Below are 23,225 nucleotides of genomic sequence, written 5' to 3'. Positions count from 1 at the left end.
ACATCAATCCATTTGGTCTTCTGAATGCTGTACAGCTTATCAGCCGATTGGTCTGGAGCAGCAATTTGTGCAAACATTGTAGATTTTCGTAGATTTGAGGAAAACAAAAAAAAAATGGAGAATAGAGCTGCTATGAAGGCAATAGCTGGAGGTAAGTCAGGTGCAGAGATTCGTCCTGTTATTTAGGAGGTCATTACCAGGAGATTTTTTAGGTTTGAGCTTTTTGATCTGCGTTACTATTTCTTCCACAATAACGGGATTGGTGGGGAGGGCCATTTGAAAAGGTTGGTCCGAGAGGTCAAAATTCAACACAGTGCACTATGGGGCGAACGACCACTTTTTGAGGAATTAATTAATAACTCGAGAACGAAGCAACATATTTAAGTTCTGTTTTTTTATTTATGTTAATGATAAAAATAGTAATATAATTGAGGAAAAATGGGCGTGGTTTTGCCTTCAAACAAAAAAAAACAACAGAAAAAAATTTTTTGATCTAAAAAATTTAAAATATAATCTTTAAATAAACCAATAAAGTAACAATTGGGGGTTGCTTATCTTGTTTTTAAAAAATATTGAAGTTTTTCTTCTTGCTTCACAGTTTTTTTTCTTTAAAATAGCATAAATATGTTTGTAAAACTAATGTTTCCCAAAAAACCTAAAATTTACGGAACTAGAATTTTATTGTAATAAATATATTTATGTTTCACACCTATCGTTCATCGCCATCCACGAATTAAAGCTTTAAAACAACTAAAAAGGGCGTTATTTTTTGCATTACTCGTCGTCTTTTCTTTCTATTTCTCGAACAATTTGCTGTTTTTCACTTTGAGGTTAGTCCCTTAAAAGTTAAATTTTGGAGAAAGTGTGCAAAAGTGTGCATTTATACTTATAGCATATACTAAGAATTGATAACTCTACAACATATAACAGGTTTTAGAGCCGGAGAGAGCCGGACTCACTTTGTTGCTCTATTTAAAAATTAGAATACACTACAAAAGTTGTGTTTTATTAGGGTTAGAACTTACAGAAGATTATTGGGACACCACAATTAATTTCAACATTTGACGATCACAAACACATATTACAAACCACAAGGATTGGATTTCATGTTATAAATAACAATTTTGATAATTGTTTATGCACTTTTTGTCACTTCAAACTTGCAAGATTTTTCAGCGATTAACAAAAATGCGGTTATCGGTGTGGCAGCGCAAACAAAACAGCTGACTTAACAGCTGTTCACTGAACAGTGGCGCCCTCTTTTAAAATTTCAAGTACGCAACATGATAGATTGATGTTTTTTGAATACATTTCAATTTACAACAAATTTTTTTAACGACTTTTAAAAAATGGGTTTATTCCACTAAAAGTGGTCGTTCGCCCCATAGTGCAGTGTTGTGAGACACAAGTAAGGCTCCAGAGGCGCCTCGAATTTTATTACTTAGGATGACAACAGCTTTGTAATGAGCATTGCTGCCATTATAAGGCTTGAAGACCTACTATATGGCTTGCTTGTTCTCCTCCTATAATCACTTTCGTACTCGTTCCTATAAGTACCTGCCCAACTCATTAGCTGTTGGTTGGCACTACAGAAATACACCTTTGCCGAGCCGAAACGATCGGATATTAAATGTGGCAAGAAAAGTATGCAATAAAATATTTTAAGAATGTATGCAATTTTTATTTATAAGGTGTACAACGAAATGTATGCAATATTTATTTATAAGGTATACAACGAAAAGTATGCTATATTTATTTAAAAGGTATGCAACGAAAAGTATGCAATATTTATTAAATGCAACAAAAAGTATGCAATAGATGCAACAAAAAGTATGCAATATTTATTTATTTAGGTATGCAACGAAAAGTATGCAATATTTATTTATAAGGTGTGCGACGAAAATAATGCAATTTTTTTTATTAGGTATGCAACGAAAAGTATGCAATATTTATTTAAAAGGTATGCAACAAAAAGTATGCAATATTTATTTACATTTATTTACAACAAAAAGTATGCAACGAAGGTATGTAATATTTATTAAATGCAACAAAAAGTATGCAATAGATATCTATACAACGACAAGTATGCAACATTTATTTATAAGGTATGCAACAAAAAGTATGCAATATTTATTTATTTAGGTATGCAACGAAAAGTATGCAATATTTATTTATAAGGTTTGCAACAAAAAGTATGCAATATTTATCTATAAAACGAAAAGTATGCAATATTTATTTAAAAGTTATGCAACAAAAAGTATGCCATATTTTTTATAAGATATGCTTTGAAAAGTATGCAACATTTATTTATATGGTTATTTAGGAGGTCATTACCAGGAGATTTTTTAGGTTTGAGCTTTTTGATCTGCGTTACTATTTCTTCCACAATAACGGGATTGGTGGGGAGGGCCATTTGAAAAGGTTGGTCCGAGAGGTCAAAATTCAACACAGTGCACTATGGGGCGAACGACCACTTTTTGAGGAATTAATTAATAACTCGAGAACGAAGCAACATATTTAAGTTCTGTTTTTTTATTTATGTTAATGATAAAAATAGTAATATAATTGAGGAAAAATGGGCGTGGTTTTGCCTTCAAACAAAAAAAAACAACAGAAAAAAATTTTTTGATCTAAAAAATTTAAAATATAATCTTTAAATAAACCAATAAAGTAACAATTGGGGGTTGCTTATCTTGTTTTTAAAAAATATTGAAGTTTTTCTTCTTGCTTCACAGTTTTTTTTCTTTAAAATAGCATAAATATGTTTGTAAAACTAATGTTTCCCAAAAAACCTAAAATTTACGGAACTAGAATTTTATTGTAATAAATATATTTATGTTTCACACCTATCGTTCATCGCCATCCACGAATGAAAGCTTTAAAACAACTAAAAAGGGCGTTATTTTTTGCATTACTCGTCGTCTTTTCTTTCTATTTCTCGAACAATTTGCTGTTTTTCACTTTGAGGTTAGTCCCTTAAAAGTTAAATTTTGGAGAAAGTGTGCAAAAGTGTGCATTTATACTTATAGCATATACTAAGAATTGATAACTCTACAACATATAACAGGTTTTAGAGCCGGAGAGAGCCGGACTCACTTTGTTGCTCTATTTAAAAATTAGAATACACTACAAAAGTTGTGTTTTATTAGGGTTAGAACTTACAGAAGATTATTGGGACACCACAATTAATTTCAACATTTGACGATCACAAACACATATTACAAACCACAAGGATTGGATTTCATGTTATAAATAACAATTTTGATAATTGTTTATGCACTTTTTGTCACTTCAAACTTGCAAGATTTTTCAGCGATTAACAAAAATGCGGTTATCGGTGTGGCAGCGCAAACAAAACAGCTGACTTAACAGCTGTTCACTGAACAGTGGCGCCCTCTTTTAAAATTTCAAGTACGCAACATGATAGATTGATGTTTTTTGAATACATTTCAATTTACAACAAATTTTTTTAACGACTTTTAAAAAATGGGTTTATTCCACTAAAAGTGGTCGTTCGCCCCATAGTGCAGTGTTGTGAGACACAAGTAAGGCTCCAGAGGCGCCTCGAATTTTATTACTTAGGATGACAACAGCTTTGTAATGAGCATTGCTGCCATTATAAGGCTTGAAGACCTACTATATGGCTTGCTTGTTCTCCTCCTATAATCACTTTCGTACTCGTTCCTATAAGTACCTGCCCAACTCATTAGCTGTTGGTTGGCACTACAGAAATACACCTTTGCCGAGCCGAAACGATCGGATATTAAATGTGGCAAGAAAAGTATGCAATAAAATATTTTAAGAATGTATGCAATTTTTATTTATAAGGTGTACAACGAAATGTATGCAATATTTATTTATAAGGTATACAACGAAAAGTATGCTATATTTATTTAAAAGGTATGCAACGAAAAGTATGCAATATTTATTAAATGCAACAAAAAGTATGCAATAGATGCAACAAAAAGTATGCAATATTTATTTATTTAGGTATGCAACGAAAAGTATGCAATATTTATTTATAAGGTATGCGACGAAAATAATGCAATTTTTTTTATTAGGTATGCAACGAAAAGTATGCAATATTTATTTAAAAGGTATGCAACAAAAAGTATGCAATATTTATTTACATTTATTTACAACAAAAAGTATGCAACGAAGGTATGTAATATTTATTAAATGCAACAAAAAGTATGCAATAGATATCTATACAACGACAAGTATGCAACATTTATTTATAAGGTATGCAACAAAAAGTATGCAATATTTATTTATTTAGGTATGCAACGAAAAGTATGCAATATTTATTTATAAGGTTTGCAACAAAAAGTATGCAATATTTATCTATAAAACGAAAAGTATGCAATATTTATTTAAAAGTTATGCAACAAAAAGTATGCCATATTTTTTATAAGATATGCTTTGAAAAGTATGCAACATTTATTTATATGGTATGCGACGAAAAGTATGCAATTTTGTATTAGGTATGCAACGAAAAGTATGCAGTTCTTTTTAAGGCATGCAACGGAAAGTATGCAATATTTATTTATAAGATATGCAACGAAAAGTATGCAATATTTATTTAAAAGGTATGCAACAAAAAGTATGACATATTTTTTTATAAGGTATCTTACGAAAAGCCTCGGGACCTGTAAATCCAGAAAAATTTCCCAAAAAACGTAAAAAATGTATTTGAATGGTAAATTAAATTTTTATTTTTTCTCTTATTACATTAATTTTTTCCTTTTTTTATTAGCGTTATTTTTTACAAATGCAAGTGCGTGGGCTAAGGCCGTCTCCGCTGGCAGCGTTTCTGTCAAAATACCCTTGATTGCCTTTTACAAATGGTTGCGCTTTAATATTTGTGTTATTGCTTCCATCTGAAAGAAAAAAATAAAATCACAGAATGAATTCACGATCACTTAGACTATAAATCCGTTACTTACATAGCGTTCTTTGGACTCTGGGCTTATTTCCAGCTCTATAACTACCAGGTCCTTTAACGATGCCACTGGGAACGCCACTTCCACAGCCACATCCTTCGCCTTCCCCTTTACAAAAACCTCCAACAAGGCCGTCATCCTCGCAACCTGGTTTTTGGTCTCCTCCAGCTGCTTTGTGTTCGCCTCCAACACAGTTTCTAAGGCCCCAACTCGTTGGCTGATCTCAGCCGTCTTCGCCAGCTGCTTCGGGTTCTCCTCCAACACAGTTTCTAAAGACCGAATTTTTTGGCTAGTCTCGGCCAATTGGTCAAAGATGGTTAGTAGTTGTCGGGTTTCCATGACAACATCATCATCATCTATTAAATAGAAATGGTACTGATATAAAAATAAAAGCAATATGATTTTATTTGGTTCACTCACTTGTGTGAGTTGTGAAATCTTCAGACATCTTAAAAAAAAACTATAAAAAATTATATTGTATTTTATATTTTTTTCTTGTTATATTTCAATTAAATACATTTTTTTTCGGTCATCGAACCGATAAAGATACCTAAAACGCCGTCGTATAAGGTATGCCCGATTCATATTGAAAAATACGCCTACGGACTAAACACCTCCATATTAGTAACCTTAAATCGTTCTAAATCGAGTGCCATATTCCCACTTGCTAAGCAAATACCTAGAGCCAATAAGTTTACAGGCGCATTATATCCTACCTATAAAAAATACCTTCTGCATCCTGTTCAAAAGAATCTACTTCAATCGGGATGTGTTCTTGTACATAACAATAACTATTTGGCCTTTTATTCCTAAGCGTACATCCCTTCAACTTCAAAACACTACCTACTAACTTTACCGAATCATTATCCACTCGAATTCCACCATCCTCAACAATCTTCCTATAAATTTGCTGTAAGATTTGTGTCGGCTTTTGGAAAAATCGCTTAGGAGTTTGTAAATAGTTCTCGAAATCGTAAGAAGAGCCTGAAACCGGATCTCCGATTTGCTTAATCGTCTCTTTTACATGAAGTAAACCGTGAACATTTTATGAAACACTACTTTCTCCATAAATAATTGGAAAATTATTCACGAATATATCCAACATATGCTGGGCATTATTTAAGTTTGACTCTCGTTGCAAGCGAGAGGGAAGTAGCCTGTAAGCACAGTGCAGCAAAAGGAATAAGTAATACTGGTCATCATTAATTATATCTTTAAGAGCAACAATACCAGTGTATAACAAAAATTGCCTAAACTCATCGGCTTTCCAATGCGGCAATTAATCCAACGTTCTTGGTTTTCGAGCAAACTATTGTGGGACGCAGCTGTTTCCTTCGTTTGGAAACCCTATATTCTTGCTCTATTTTATTTTCCACTATTCTTTTTAAAAATTTTCGCATGACACCCAAATCAATAAGGTGCATGCAATCTAAAGGGACTTGAGTTACAATTAGAACCCCAAGTTTTTCTAAAGCGGACTGAAAAGTTAAATATTCTACTTTATGGTGGTTACGATATGTCCTGTGCCTAAAGTTTTCATCTGTAATCAATTCACCACGTTCAGTGCTAAATGTCAATACAGAATCTACTTTTCGTCCTACCTGGGTACATTTGCTGCAACCATGGCTCCAGGCGTGGCAGTAATAAATGCTCGAGCAGGAGCATCACAAACTATGGCTCTAAATTCAAACCAATTTTTTTATTAGAAATTGTTAAACCATTTTTAATAATTTCGGAAGTTTCGGACACAAATTTAGATAAAAACTCTTCGTTATTTTAACCCTTATTATGTCCCATAAAAACTCCAATTGGCAATACGGGGCGGCCATGGATATTATTTATTCTTAGAAGAATGCCCTATAACTGTGCCCTAGAACTCTTAAAAATTGGAAGTCCGTCAATGTATAAGTTAACTAAGTTAACCGGACTGATCGTCCGCACACCAGCACCGGTCAAATTGCTGACCAAGCATTTGGCCGGAAGCTCATGCATAGCCGGCAGAAGCTCTGCGCATTGGCAGAGGCCGCTATGATGTTTTTCCCTTTGTTAGCTTATAGTCAGTTCGTTTTGGATATTCAAAGAATAAAGAGCAATCGCTCATAAAACTTACTCCGGCAACTGTCGTTATCATTATAAATTACCATAGCTATCTGAGTCCCTAGGCCAGAAGCCAAAAGGAAGACAGTCATCTTCCCAACATAATCAGCGTAACTCTTCAAGTGAACTTACTACCTCCTACTCCCGTACGAGGAGCACCTGAAGATAATCAGCCAACCGACAACATACCAGTGACAGCGGCGAGAGATCCCCTCTACGGCTCTTCACACTTACCTTGACTACCAGTGACCCAGTGACTGCGGCGAGGGATCCCCTCTGCAGCACCCCACACTTATATTAATTTATATATCGATGATCAGTACGTCCGGCAATTGGAGAAACACTGATAGTTTTTTTAATTGTTTTACTAAACCGAGGAGCCGCCCGCTACTTTACTTATATCGGGTTTTTCAAAACAATTAAATTTATAAAAGGGCTTAATATTCAACTTATGAGCATTTAAAATCTCAATAAGTTCTATGGCATATACTCGTGTTGGCTTATGCTTTAAATACCAATTTTTTAACTGTGTATTTAAGTCAGAGCTATCACGAACATGTGAATCTAAGCTGCCTACATCAAAATTACTAGCTCCTATCTCATCTTCCCCCATAAGTGGCTCCAAAAATGTCCTATTTACTGTTGTGCTAGGCCCTGCTACTTCACTCACCTATACCCTCGCTTTCGATTTGATTGGGCCTTTCTAGAGCACTTCGCCTCATAATTTTTTCCCTTTCCTTAGCTGCTAATTTATTAATATATCTAGAGCCAACCATTTTCTTCCTTTGCTAATTTTAATGTGGACAGTAGAATGAATATTTTTTCGTATTTGATTGAATGATATTTATATATATATTTTTTTATTTATTATTGTTATTTATTTATTATTTTTATTTATAATTATTATTAGTATTATTTATTTATAATTAATTTTATTTATTTATTTAGTTATAATTATTATTATTTATTTATTTAGTTATAATTATTATTATTTATTTATTTATTTATAATTATTACTATTATTATTATTTATTTATTTATTATTTTTTATATTATTTAATTTATTATTAGCTTTATCATAAAATAATCATAGAAAATAATAATTTCCACCAAAGAAGTCCACAACAAAAAACAACTAAAAATAAAATTGAGTCACATAAAAAAAATGTTTTAAAAATGTCGCGTTCAAAACCATATTTTGGCTAAATTACTATATTTTCTTAAGCGCATAATTTTTAAAACAATATTTTTATTCGGCCCAATTTAAATAAGACCTTTTTTTTCAAACAAATATATATAGTGTGAGTGGCTTTTTCTTGTGGATTTTTTCGCGCGATTAATTAAAATTAAAATTTGCATGCTATTTTATTTTTATATTGTTGTGCGCGAATTTGACTACGTTTGGTGCTGCAAAAGTTAAAGTCGTGCTCTTTTTAAGAAAAGTAAAAATACTTGCGTTCTAATTTTTTAACCCTTGTGAATTTTTTTGACAGTCTTTTTAAAGACTTGCAAAATTTCCAATATTGATTTGTGTTAAAATTTTGTGTTCTCGTGAATTTTGTTGACAGTCTTTTTAAAGACTTGCAAAATTACAATTGATACAGATTTACAGATTTTACAATTTCGTGAATTTTCATATGTGTCTATTCCTTTGTTTGTTGGTATTGTTTAAGTGATATTAGACGATGGATATTAGTAACAAATTGCAAGGAACAATCAGCGCGAAGACGCTAAATTTCTACGCCAGAATCAATCGGAATGGCATTATAACGGTGGTGAAAGAACGATGTGGCATTAAGCAGCTGGATAGCACTGGCAATAATAGCACATCTCCCGATGATGACCCAGAGTTCCAGATCATAGAAGCTTCTAAAAAATTACCATTGCCTATTTTATATATTAACCTGGAATTAGACCAGGAATTGTGAAAATCGATTGCCCCAAAACACCGAATTGAGATCAAAAAGCTATCAGCAACGTAACTGGACGGATATAATAGCCAAGCTGATATACGAAAAAGTTTCTTTTTCCGTGTGCATTTAACTTCATAAAGGCAAAACTTATGGCTTAGAATTGAAGGCTATTGCAATGAGTGCATCTCAATTTTAAAAGGACATTGCCTTGTGAAACCCGATGAACATTGCGGCATATCGATATCCGTTTCGGTACCGGACACACGAGGTATTCCCCATAATAAAAAACGACGGTGCACTGGATCCAGAAGACTTGAAATTGGGAACGAATAGCTTTTAAAAAAAGCCGCATTGTGGAGGAAGGAAGCCACCGACAATATGGTGAAGAGGCAACAAACAGGCACCTTGGAATCACCAAGGATCGTGATCCAGTTTCATCATTATACAGTTAAAAGTATGAGGGTGAATTGGCTGGATGCATCCTTGATATTGGACTGGATGAATTTGTTTGCATTTACTGCACGGGAGCCCAAATAAAAACATATGCATCAAGGATAAAAACCATTAGAAAAATTTCTGTCGACGCAACTGGAAGCGTTTGTGACGCGCCGAAACGCGCACTAAGGAAAAAATATGAAGTTTAATTAATTGAGTTATATTATATTTAAGCAGAAAAACATTAAGTTTAATAAATTGAGTTATATTACAATTAAGCAGAAAAACATGAAGTCAATAAATGGAAGTAAAACACACAACCCTCATTCAAATTCAAACACAATGCGCGCGAGTTACCACATCTACTTCCCCACCCCCTAAACCTCCACGCCAGAACCATTAGTTCGTTGTCCCGCAACTGACCACATCAGCAGTCTACGTCTTCCCTCCCCCTAAAAGCCTCCACACAGAGCCGCTATTTCGTTGTCCTCTCATGTTGCAACAGTGTAGGCGGAAACAGCTCAGCAAAACGGAGGCATTCCCCAAATCCGCTGGGTCAGCAGATTCGCCATCACATAGCCAAACATAAAACATTATTCTTCTTTGTAATAAGTCAGTCTTTAGCGAGTTGGATCGAAATAAAACCACAAAACCTTAAAGTGGAAATACTTTTAATTTAACTTGGGAAGAAACAGTAGAGACAAAAGAGGATCAAAGGACCACTGAAGGAAGACTGGAAGGCTTCATCTGTTAATTGGCGCAGTCGGAAACTGGACCTAATGCAGCTCCTTTTCATCGCAATTGTACTTAAGTGAGTAGAGTGAGAGAATAAAAAAAATAAAATAAAAATGCCAATACACAAAAATGAATTACAAATGCCACAACAAAACACACAAAATACACAAGAAATAAATAAAAGCAAGTTGAAAAGATGCAATAATATTAAGTGAAAATTACATAACTAAAGAAAAAAAAAATTTTTATATATAAAAGAAGAAATAAAATATCTGATCATGTAAAAGTTCAAATAGAACAATTATAGTGATCAAAAAAAAAAAAAAAAATCTTGGTGAAATGATTTAAACAAATCAGAAAATAAAAACACACATATTTATGTTGTGAATCAAAATGAAGGCTTCATCTGTTAATTCGCGCGCCAAGATCACGCGCGAATGGTCACACTGGCCCGAAATAGACCGGCCACACTAACACAGCATTAAATCAGTTGGGATACGCGGGCACACTATCTTCCGCCAAACCGCTATATAAGGCGCACCCCAACCCTCTAGAAGGGAGTCAGTTCGGCCGGCGATCGGCAACAAGACCTTCAGGAGGAGCTACCAGGAGCAGGATCAGCGGTAAGAATCCGACAGAGCCATAGGAGGCGAGCAATAGTAGTCTTTGCATATTACGTCTCATTCTCCGGCTCGGTTCACCGACTCGCGTGTATCATTAGCAGACCTCATCGGCCTCTAAACTCTTCTCATCCCTAGCAGACCTAATCGGCCTCTACACTGTTCTCACCGTTGGCAGACCTAACCGGCCTCTAAACTGTTAACTGGGCAGCCCCGAGCGGTCTCTCCCAATTATCTCCCGGTCTCTATCTCTCAGCATTTACCCTCGGCGGTCCCCCGCCAAAGCCGCCTTGACAACCGGAGACCTAGTGGAGGTCCAGCAATACTTTGGTACGACCACGGGAATGCCGAGTGGTCGTATCAAAAAACATTAAGTGCTGAAACAAACAAACACCAGCCCCATTAAAAGAAACCAAATGTAGAAGACAAATTAAAGCTTGGAAATAAAATAATATTCATTGAGAATTCAGAACGTAACAGCAACGGACGTTTACTTGGGAACGGGTTCTATTCACCTTAACTAGGAACTACTCATCTTATCTCCCGAACCTACGCTGAGAGGGAGGTAACTCGCGCGCGCCAAGATCACGCGCGAAGGCTCACACTGGCCCGAAATATCTTCCCCTCTGAGACCCGGGTCGGATTCTATTCCAGCAACCCCACCTGAATCAAATAAATATCTGAGACGACTCCTGGCCATCCTTGAGCCATCCGAGCACTGACAGATCGGCACACTCCGTCGTTCTGACCCCGTTTCTTCCGCAGACCCAGCAGAAAAGCCTCGGCGGATTGTTACAGGTTCTTGCCGCGTGTCCTGTTCCGCCACACCGCATGCAGATTTCCGCTTGTACTCGCAGCTGCCTAGGTTGCTCGACCCCTGTTTGGCCTTCGGAGGCTTCTATCTCCTTCTTAGCGTCTCGAACCCTGCTCTGCGCGTATATAGCTTTATCTTGCTTCTACAGTTTCGGTAGATCCGATCGAGTTTTTGTTCCTCTGATAGCTTGGTGAACCGCATCAGTTTCCGCAAGCTCATCGCATACTCCCGTACCGGTTCCGCAAGGCCTGCTCGCGTTGACGCTGGAGACGATCGCCATGAATTGAGGTCGTCGGAAATTCGGTTTCTGACAGGAACGAAGCTAAAAAGTCTGCGCCACGCTTTGTCTCTACGAACTTTAGTAATAACTCAGTAAACAAAAACAGATTTGACTGAAAATTTATAATTTGGACTTTTGATAAATTTATTATATATTTCTCATCAGAAATTAATCGGAATCGGATGAATCTGACGAGTCTGATTTATTTAAGTTGTTTTCGAAATGAATCAAAAGCCCAGCCACGGATTCATCAAAATTGAATTTCTTACAACTAGTTTTAGAAGTTTTCGACATAGCCTGGCTTGAACCTTGGTGCACAGGTCACCAAAATCCTTCTTGGGGCGACCCAGATCTGAGTTTGATGGTACATTGTATATTAAAAGTGGCTCATCAAGCCATTTCTGGTTTTTTTTTCTCGAAATAAGTTCTGTTGTAATGACATGATTCCAATTTTTCTGTAAGTCGGCTCATAAAACTAGTTAATTTTCTAGTAATACTTTCAGATTCCATTTCAGAAAGCTGGCGGTTCTTTACAATTGTACCAAATACCAATTCTTTTAAACCGATAGCTCTCTTTGCGGGATCATTTTCGCTAAGCCAAGTGGAATAAAGCACGAGTTACCGAATCTGCTATACAGGGTATACACAATTCGGCACCACCCGCCAAGCCACCAAGAAGTTCATTGCCCACACGAACCTAAGTCTGTGTACCACTTTGTCGCAATACTGACACCACTTTGTTGCAATGCTGACACCGCATTTAGACAGGATGCCAATTGCGACAGTTCTCATAAAAAGAACTGCCGCTTCAGCTAGAATCTCCGCATCAGCACTTTCGTAGATACATGTCGCTAAGGGAATCTTGTATACACTTAACTTAGCTTAAGTTTAACAAATAAAGTTGAGTTCAGTTCGATTTGAGAAGTCGTATTCAATTCATTTAAAAGGAAAACCCACATTTATTAAGTCAAGATCAAAAGGACTGGAGACGAGGACGTACACCAAACCAGCAGGACCAAGGAAAGCCTTTCAGGAGTTCACTCAATAACACATCAGGTGGGAGGCAAGCACTGGTAACTCACGCGCTTTTGGGATGACATTTCACCTAAAAAGTGCCACAGACTTTACAGTTGGTCGAAGTTGGATATAATTCTGGACATATTAACGACACAAAGACTCACACGACACATAATTGCTAAAATCAGCTTGAACAAGAGTGAACAAGGTTAGTTATAGTCCAAATAAGCTATTTTCAAGTATAATGCCATACCTGGTAAAATAACAAACTTCAAACACTTTTTTTTTACTAAACATAAAAATACGGGTCGCAAACACATTGTTTTATTTAGAACATACCTTTTCCTAAAGTTAACAGAAGTTGTTGAATTAATTTGTTTTACTTTGTTTCAATTAAAAGTTAATCAACAAACACGAAACTGTACGCGAAATATTTGCAGACCACCTGCTGAAACATATGTTCACTTTGAAAGCTCACAGCGGATGATGTAAACAAACAAAAACTCTTATATGCTCAGACGGTTATTCTCAGTTAAAAAAACCAAAAAAAATACTATATTTAAATGTTTAAAAAAGTGACTTTTGTCCCGCTAGAAAAATCATCTGGCCCACTGTGCAATGGTGCCATCCGCTTGCTCGCGAAGGAAGGTGAAGAGGTGAAGGAGGCTAAAGGATGTACGAAGACAAGCAACGATACACATGAAGGACGCCGCAGAACACCAAAAACACCACTATAACTTGCGAAAAAGAGAGTGGAAACCGGCCGTCGGAGATTTTATCTGGTGCAAGACTCATCTCTTGTCAAAGGCCGCGGACAAATTCAACGCGAAATTGGCACCGAAATACGATGGACCATGGAAGATTGATAAATTTGTGTCACCAGTGATCATCCAGGCAAAGGATCCGAAAACACGGAAAACCAAACGAGCATATATCGGGGATACGAAGCCATATATCGAAAGCCAGGACGCATTACAACACTAACCAACACGCAGTAGACAACACTAAGCTTCATTACAAACCAACACTAATTCATTCACACCTTCACACTAACCAATGTACATCACAGTATACGTTGCACAACACTACACAACAATGAGAATAACGACGCAATTAAATTCTTTACAGCGCACACTCACCAAGATGCAACGATTGCAAGAAAGCGTGAAGAAATTTCGAGAATCGCACCGGAAGATAGAGGCCGCTACGGGTAGAACCCAGCTGATGGAGGCAACGGTAAGGCCAGGCGGGGCCCGGAAAAGGCCAAAATGGATCATCCAAGACCAAATGAGGACCCGCAGAGACCACAACGGCGAGAACGGCCGGCGGGAGACAAAGAGTGGCGCACACGCCGCGGGCGACCACGAACCTCAGGATGCCGCAGCGAGGCAAAACATATGGATTAGAATGGAAGGCTATTGCAATGAGTGCAGCTCAATTTTAAAAGGACATTGCCTTGTGAAACCCGATGAACATTGCGGCATATCGATATCCGTTTCGGTACCGGACACACGAGGTATTCCCCATAATAAAAAACGACGGTGCACTGGATCCAGAAGACTTGAAATTGGGAACGAATAGCTTTTAAAAAAAAGCCGCATTGTGGAGGAAGGAAGCCACCGACAATATGGTGAAGAGGCAACAAACAGGCACCTTGGAATCACCAAGGATCGTGATCCAGTTTCATCATTATACAGTTAAAAGTATGAGGGTGAATTGGCTGGATGCATCCTTGATATTGGACTGGATGAATTTGTTTGCATTTACTGCACGGGAGCCCAAATAAAGACATATGCACCAAGGATAAAAACCATTAGAAAAATTTCTGTCGACGCAACTGGAAGCGTTTGTGACGCGCACTAAGGAAAAAACATGAAGTTTAATTAATTGAGTTTTATTATATTTAAGCAGAAAAACATTAAGTTTAATAAATTGATGTATATTTCACTTAAGTAGAAAAACATGAAGTCAATAAATGGAAGCAAAACACACAACCCGCATTCAAATTCAAACACAATGCGCGCGAGTTACCACCCCACCCCCTAAACCTCCACGCCTCTAACTCTGTCGGACACCGAACCGGGAAGACGAGCAACTGAAACACCGCATCCGGTCAAGTGCTGACTTCGCGTACAGAGTTGCACTACAACATTGTTTGCGAGGGACCCGGCCAGCCGAATGCTGAAGCGGCACAAAATATCATGTTTATGTTTACATTAAAAACCTATGTACTCTTAAGAACTAAACACTTTCATATGTAAGTTAACAATTAACAATGTATTGCTTCGTAGCAACTAAGTAGCTTTGTATAAACAATGCTGACGCGCCAGAATTGGGTTCAGCGCTCCGCGCAAAGAACGCCTGGCAGCGGAAAGCTGACACTTCCTATCGGGAGTGTTGCTTCACGCTGCAAGAAATGCTGAGTCGGCTTGCCGACTTGTGGTGGCGCGATGCATTGCTCGAGGGTAAACTTAGTTTCAATATTGTCTTCTACTCAGTTCAAATCTTGTGTCGAAATAAACCACAGCTTGCTCCGGCTTACTGCCGTTAAACACAATTGTTCTTATTTACAATCAAATCGCTATCGCCACAAGGCTAGTGATAATAACTAAGGGGGCGAAGTCAAGCCCTCCAACATAATCTCCGTAAACAGTGTCTAAGACGAACCTCAGCTAAAGAAGGAAGATCTCTGGACCCACCGGAACTTATATAATTGGCGCCCAACCAACAATCTGAACCCACCAATCTAATTTAACACACTTTGTCAGGCGACAAACAGGGTAGTTAAGTTAGAAGACCATGTAAGTTTTACAAGTGACTTCATTGAAGCAATCAAGAAATTTACTAGTGAAAAAAGTTGTGTATCTGGCCACGTAATAGTTGTGCGTTGTGGATTTAATCGCAAAAGCATTGCATATTTTCGGCAGAGTAAATTTTTGTTGCATACCTTATTAAAAAATAAGTGTTGCATACTTTTTAGAGGAACCAAAAATTTTTTTATTTGCATACCCGGTTTTAATAAAATAAATTGCATACCCTCTTTTAGTAAAAAATATTGCATACTTTGACGAAACAAATTTTCGTTGCATACCCAATAAAAGATTATTATATTGCATACCTTTTCCTGTCATACATAATAAGCCGATCGTTTGTGCTCGGTGAAAATACATATTTGTGTTGTGTCAACCAACCAATGAGTTGGGCAGGTACTTATAGAGACATAAAGGTTGAATACGATAGTGAGGACGGTTGGGAGGAGGAACAAGCAAGCCCGATAGTAGATCAGCCGTTAGCTAGCCCCCCTATAAACAGCACCATGGACCCAGCTCAGATCCAAGCACTTATCGACAATGCCGTCAGACAGGCATTGGCACAACAACAGACCCAGTTTCAATCACAAATAAACACCTTAGCTGCGCGGGTACAGAGTTTGCAGGTGGAAGCACCGCAAATCATCACGTACGAGAAGGTTACTGTGAATCCTGAGGTTAGGTGTGACTTACCATTAGACATAATCAAGTCTGTGCCAGAGTTCTCTGGCACCCAAGACGAGTATGTGGCCTGGAGACAGTCGGCCATATACGCTTATGACCTATTCAAGCCTTATAATGGCAGTAGCGCGCATTACCAAGCTGTAGCTATCTTACGAAACAAAATTAGAGGCGCAGCTGGGGCCTTGCTCGTGTCTCACAACACTGTACTGAATTTCGATGCCATTTTGGCCAGGTTAGACTGCACGTATTCAGATAAGACATCCCTACGCCTACTGAGGCAGGGATTGGAGATGGTCAGGCAAGGGGACCTGCCATTGATGCAGTACTATGACGAAGTCGAGAAGAAGTTGACGCTCGTCACCAATAAGATTGTGATGACACACGAACAAGAGGGCGCTGACTTGCTCAACGCGGAGGTTAGAGCCGATACCCTCCATGCTTTCACCTCGGGCCTCAAAAAGTCCCTTAGAGCTGTGGTTTTCCCGGCTCAACCTAAAGACTTGCCATCTGCCCTGGCTCTGGCCAGAGAAGCAGAAGCAAGCATTGAAAGGAGCATGTTCGCAACTTCCTACGCCAAGGCCGTAGAGGAACGTGCGCAGACGTCTGGAAACGGCAAGGGCCGCTTCCAGGGTAGACAGGGAAAAGACAACAAAGAGGAACAAGGCCAGGACAGAAACCCACACTTTGTCAGGCGACAAAAGGGTAATGGTAATGGTCAGACCAACAATGACAACCAGGCGCAGGCACCTCAACCTATGGAGGTCGACTCGTCCTCCAAGTTCAGGCAGCGCACTGAATATAATACGAATAAACCCAATGAGTCCAATGCCTCTAAGAGGAGAAATTCTTCGGACCGTTTCACAGGGCCGAGACGTCAACGCCTGAACAACATTGTCCAAGAGACCCCCAAAACCAATGACTCGAAGACAAAAGACCCCAAGCAGGAGTATGAGAAGGCAGCAAAGGCTGCCGTTGAGGAAATTGATAGTGACAATGAGTACGCTCCAAGCGATGACTCATTGAATTTTTTAGGGGGCGCTCCCGGTTGCCGTTCATTGAACGACGGTTGGCTGGGAGGACTTTAAAGATGTTAATTGACACCGGCGCGGCAAAAAATTACATTAAGCCCGTAAAGGAGCTAAAAAATGTAAGGCCGGTCGCCAGTCCGTTCTCGGTGAGCTCTATACATGGCTCCACCGAAATCAAACAAAAGTGCTTTATGAAGGTCTTCAAGCACAACGCTCCATTCTTCCTATTGAATTCCATTAACTCGTTCGACGCTATTATAGGCTTAGACCTGTTAACACAGGCCGGAGTCAAGTTGAACCTAGCTGAGGAGTCTTTAGAGTATCAGGGCATTTGTGAAAAACTTCATTTTTTCAGCTGCCCTAGTGTGAACTTCACGGATGTGAATGACATTGTGGTGCCTACCTCCATTAAAAAGGAGTTCAAGGACACAATTCTGAGAAGGAAAAAGGCCTTCTCTACTTCACACGAAGCTCTTCCTTTCAACACCGCTGTCACTGCCACAATTCGGACAGTAGACAACGAACCGGTGTACTCGAGAGCCTACCCAAACCTCATGGGTGTTTCTGACTTCGTGAATAACGAAGTCAAACAATTGCTAAAAGATGGCATTATCAGGCCATCAAGGTCTCCATATAACAGCCCGACGTGGGTTGTTGACAAAAAGGGCACTGACGCGTTCGGTAACCCGAACAAGAGGTTGGTAATAGACTTCAGGAAGCTCAATGAGCGCACTATCCTGGACCGTTACCCTATGCCTAGCATTCCCATGATTCTAGCGAATCTGGGAAAGGCAAAATTCTTCACTACCCTTGATCTTAAATCAGGGTATCACCAAATTTACCTCGCGGAACATGACCGTGAGAAGACGTCGTTCTCGGTAAACGGCGGCAAATACGAGTTTTGTCGTCTACCGTTCGGCTTGAGGAATGCAAGCAGCATTTTTCAAAGAGCCTTAGACGATGTACTAAGAGAACAAATTGGGAAAATATGTTACGTCTATGTAGATGACGTAATAATTTTCTCAGAAAATGAGGCCGACCATGTCCGCCACATCGATACGGTGTTAAAATGCCTAATCGATGCCAACATGAGAGTAAGCCAGGAGAAAACTAGATTCTTTAAAGAGAGTGTAGAATACCTCGGCTTTATTGTCAGTAAGGACGGAACTAAATCCGATCCGGAGAAGGTGAAGGCCATTCAGGAGTACCCTGAACCAGATAGCGTTTACAAGGTTAGGTCTTTCCTTGGTTTAGCCAGCTACTACAGAGTCTTCATCAAAGACTTTGCTGCCATAGCCCGCCCGATCACAGATATCCTAAAAGGGGAAAATGGTTCGGTGAGCAAACACATGTCTAAAAAAATTCCTGTTGAGTTTAATGAAACTCAACGCAACGCGTTCCAAAGGCTGCGAAACATACTAGCATCCGAGGATGTTATACTCAAATACCCCGACTTTAAAAAGCCTTTTGACCTTACTACAGATGCTTCGGCAAGTGGTATCGGTGCAGTCCTATCCCAGGAGGGCAGGCCAATCACCATGATATCGCGTACCCTTAAACAGCCCGAGCAGAACTACGCCACAAACGAAAGGGAATTGCTGGCGATTGTATGGGCCCTAGGTAAGTTGCAGAACTTCCTGTATGGCTCTAGGGAAATTAATATATTTACCGACCATCAACCCCTCACTTTCGCTGTTGCCGACAGGAACACGAATGCCAAGATAAAGAGGTGGAAATCTTACATAGACCAGCACAATGCCAAGGTTTTCTACAAACCTGGCAAAGAAAATTTCGTGGCAGACGCCCTCTCTAGGCAGAATTTGAATGCCTTACAAAACGAACCCCAATCAGACGCTGCGACCATTCACAGTGAGCTCTCCCTGACCTACACGGTCGAGACCACGGACAAACCGTTAAATTGCTTCAGGAACCAGATCATTCTGGAGGCAGCACGTTTTCCGCTCAAACGGAACCTGGTGCTCTTTCGAAGCAAATCTCGCCACTTGATCAGCTTTACTGATAAAAGTTGGCTATTAAAAACACTTAAGGAGGTGGTAAATCCTGACGTCGTGAACGCTATTCACTGCGACTTGCCCACTCTGGCAAACTTCCAACACGACCTCATTTCCCACTTTCCAGCCACCCAATTTCGTCACTGTAAGAATGTCGTGTTAGACATAACCGACAAAAACGAACAGATCGAAATCGTCACTGCTGAGCACAACCGTGCTCACAGAGCCGCGCAGGAAAACATTAAACAAGTCCTTCGGGATTATTACTTTCCTAAAATGGGCAGTTTAGCTAAAGAAGTAGTAGCTAATTGTAGGGTTTGCACCCAAGCAAAGTATGACAGGCACCCGAAAAAGCAAGAGCTCGGGGAAACGCCCATACCCAGCTATACAGGTGAGATGGTGCATATTGACATATTCTCAACCGACAGGAAGCTATTCCTGACGTGTATTGACAAATTTTCTAAATTTGCAATAGTGCAACCAGTGGTGTCTAGAACAATAGTGGACATCACAGCACCCCTGTTGCAGATCATTAACCTGTTCCCCAATATCAAAACGGTCTATTGTGACAATGAGCCCGCATTCAACTCGGAAACTGTCACCTCAATGCTCAAGAACAGCTTCGGCATTGACATAGTAAATGCGCCCCCACTCCACAGCTCGTCCAATGGCCAAGTTGAACGGTTCCACAGCACATTGGCAGAAATCGCCAGGTGCCTGAAGTTGGACAAAACGAATGACACAGTAGAACTAATCTTGAGGGCAACGATAGAATATAACAAAACCGTGCACTCAGTTACTCGTGAGAGACCAATTGAGGTGGTTCACCCAGGGGCCCACGAGCGCTGCCTAGAAATCAAGGCAAGATTAGTAAAGGCTCAGCAAGACAGCATCGGAAGATGCAACCCATCCCGGCAAAACCGCGTGTTTGAGGTGGGAGAACACGTGTTTGTAAAAAACAACAAGAGGTTAGGAAATAAGCTAACTCCACTATGCACCGAGCAAAAAGTGCAGGCAGACCTGGGAACGTCTGTTCTTATTAAGGGGAGGGTGGTCCACAAGGACAACCTCAAGTAGGCATCCCCTCTACAGTTAGGTAGTAAGTTATGTTAAGGAAAACCCGAGCACTGTAGTATCACCTTGTCTTTAATTTCCAGGTTCACCCTCATGATGTTCATGTCCTTGGTAGTAGCGAATGCTCGGATCACCGACTTTTCGCATGCCAACTACATTCCTGTGTTAGATGGGGATGTGCTGGTGTTTGAACAGCGTGACCTCTTGAAACATTCGAGTAACCTTTCCGAGTACGCTAGTATGATAGATGAAACGCAGAAACTGTCTGAGTCCTTTCCCCATTCACATATGCGTAAGTTGCTAGAGGTCGATACTGACCATCTTAGAACCTTGTTGTCCGTTCTCAAAGTCCACCATAGGATCGCTAGGAGTCTAGACTTCTTAGGTACAGCCTTAAAGGTGGTGGCGGGTACTCCCGATGCCACGGACCTCTTAAAGATTAAGATCACAGAGGCCCAACTAGTAGAGTCTAATTCCAGGCAGATAGCTATAAACTCCGAAACCCAGAAACAGATAAATAAGTTAACTGACACCATCAATAAGGTGATCACTGCCCGTAAAGGCGACTTGGTTGACACTCCACACTTATATGAAGCACTACTGGCAAGAAATAGGATGCTGTCTACAGAAATTCAAAATTTAATTCTCACTATTACTTTGGCCAAATCAAACATTATAAATCCCACAATTCTTGATCATGCCGACTTGAAGTCTCTTGTAGAACAGGATACCCCAATTGTCAGCTTAATAGAAGCATCTAAGATCAGAGTCCTCCAGTCCGAGAATAGCATTCATATTTTAATTGCCTACCCTAGAGTCAAGTTCAGTTGCAAGAAAGTCGCCGTCTACCCTGTATCTCACCAACACACCATCTTGCGCCTCGACGAGGACACACTGGCCGAATGCGAACATGACACCTTTGCGGTCACCGGATGCACAGATACCACACACTACACGTTCTGCGAGCGGTCTCGGCGCGAAACTTGCGTGCGCTCACTCCATGCTGGAAACGCTGCTCAATGCCACACTCAACCCAGCCACTTGCGAGAAGTAAACCCCGTAGATGACGGCGTTGTGATTATCAACGAAGCCGCGGCTCACGTTAGCACTGATGGCAGCCCCGAAACACTGATAGAGGGAACCTACCTGGTAACCTTCGAGCGAACGGCAACCATCAACGGCTCAGAATTCGTAAATCTACGGAAAACACTAAGCAAGCAGCCAGGCATTGTGCGTTCACCACTACTTAGCATCGTCGGCCACGACCCTGTGCTCAGCATCCCTCTGCTACCCCGGATGAGTAACGACAACCTACATTCCATCCAAAACCTTATGGATGATATGGAATCTGAAGGCTCGCCTAGACTCTGGTTCGTGGCTGGTGTGGTCCTAAACTTCGGCTTGATTGGCTCTCTCGCCCTTTATCTGGCATTAAGGAGAAGACGAGCCTCCAGGGAGATACAGCGCACCATCGACACTTTCAATATGACCGAGGACGGTCATAAACTTGAGGGGGGAGTAGTTAACAATTAACAATGTATTGCTTCGTAGCAACTAAGTAGCTTTGTATAAACAATGCTGACGCGCCAGAATTGGGTTCAGCGCTCCGCGCAAAGAACGCCTGGCAGCGGAAAGCTGACACTTCCTATCGGGAGTGTTGCTTCACGCTGCAAGAAATGCTGAGTCGGCTTGCCGACTTGTGGTGGCGCGATGCATTGCTCGAGGGTAAACTTAGTTTCAATATTGTCTTCTACTCAGTTCAAATCTTGTGTCGAAATAAACCACAGCTTGCTCCGGCTTACTGCCGTTAAACACAATTGTTCTTATTTACAATCAAATCGCTATCGCCACAAGGCTAGTGATAATAACTAAGGGGGCGAAGTCAAGCCCTCCAACATAATCTCCGTAAACAGTGTCTAAGACGAACCTCAGCTAAAGAAGGAAGATCTCTGGACCCACCGGAACTTATATAATTTGTATAAACTCGAAAACAGAGTAACGGAGAGCTAGAGGAGACTTCTCCGAGACAATAAAATTCACTCTGGTTTTAAACTCGAAACAAAGCAGTCGCACTTTATTCAATCTCTGAAATTCAACTTACAATATTGACAACTAAAAGGATTCATACTTCCTTGGCATCGAAATCCAACGTTGGCAACCTAAGGATCTATTCACCTTCATTATCCGAGATCACGCGTCGTTGCTCCTTCGTCGTCCTTCCTTCATATGCCTGCATCGCTTTCGATGGGAATCCGTACCGGCTCGCCTGGGGCTTAGGATGTTATGGGGCAGGGTGTATCGTCCGCGAGATAAGCTAGCGCTCCTCTCCGAACCACCGTTGCGACCACTGACTCCACCGTCCCTTCCTGCGTATGCCAGGCACTTGTCGCCCTTGCCGAAGGATAACCTGCGGGCTCGACCGGGGCTTAGGATGTTATGGGGCAGGGTGTATCGTCCGTGAGATAAGCTAGCGATCCTCTCCGAACCACCGTTGCGACCACTGACTCCACCGTCCCTTTCTGATCACGCTAGGTCCTGGTGTTCGCTCGTCCTTCGCTGATCTTCACGTGCGGAGATCCACTCTGGATGCTCGCTTGACGCACTTGTGTTTCCGTTGCTTCACTGTCACTCGGTATTAACTGACCGCCGTACTTTCGCTGACTTCCGTGTACTTCGCGTAACTATTCGACCGACTGTGTGGCTGTATGGCCCTTCGCGTACTTCTTCTTGACTGTCCCGAGCTGCGCCGGCGCCGTCCCTTAT

The 23,225-nt window shown here is 40.1% G+C and overlaps 1 protein-coding gene across 1 annotated transcript in view; it reads right to left on the bottom strand.

Annotated features, from left to right (window-relative positions):
- Nucleotides 1-4,691: 4,691 nt before the first annotated feature.
- Nucleotides 4,692-23,225, bottom strand: part of LOC122625155 — a 56,404-nt gene continuing 37,870 nt past the window's right edge. The window contains exons 3-4 of the mRNA XM_043805098.1: nucleotides 4,947-5,299; nucleotides 4,692-4,880 (exon numbers count right to left, since the gene is read on the bottom strand). Of these exons, the coding sequence (XP_043661033.1) occupies nucleotides 4,839-4,880; nucleotides 4,947-5,299 (395 nt within the window). The 3' untranslated portion in view covers nucleotides 4,692-4,838. The remainder of the gene's footprint in view (nucleotides 4,881-4,946; nucleotides 5,300-23,225) is intronic.

This window comes from Drosophila teissieri, chromosome X (genome assembly GCF_016746235.2).
Source record: "Drosophila teissieri strain GT53w chromosome X, Prin_Dtei_1.1, whole genome shotgun sequence".
NCBI lineage: Eukaryota > Metazoa > Arthropoda > Insecta > Diptera > Drosophilidae > Drosophila > Drosophila teissieri.
This window is presented reverse-complemented; position numbering and strand designations above follow the sequence as displayed.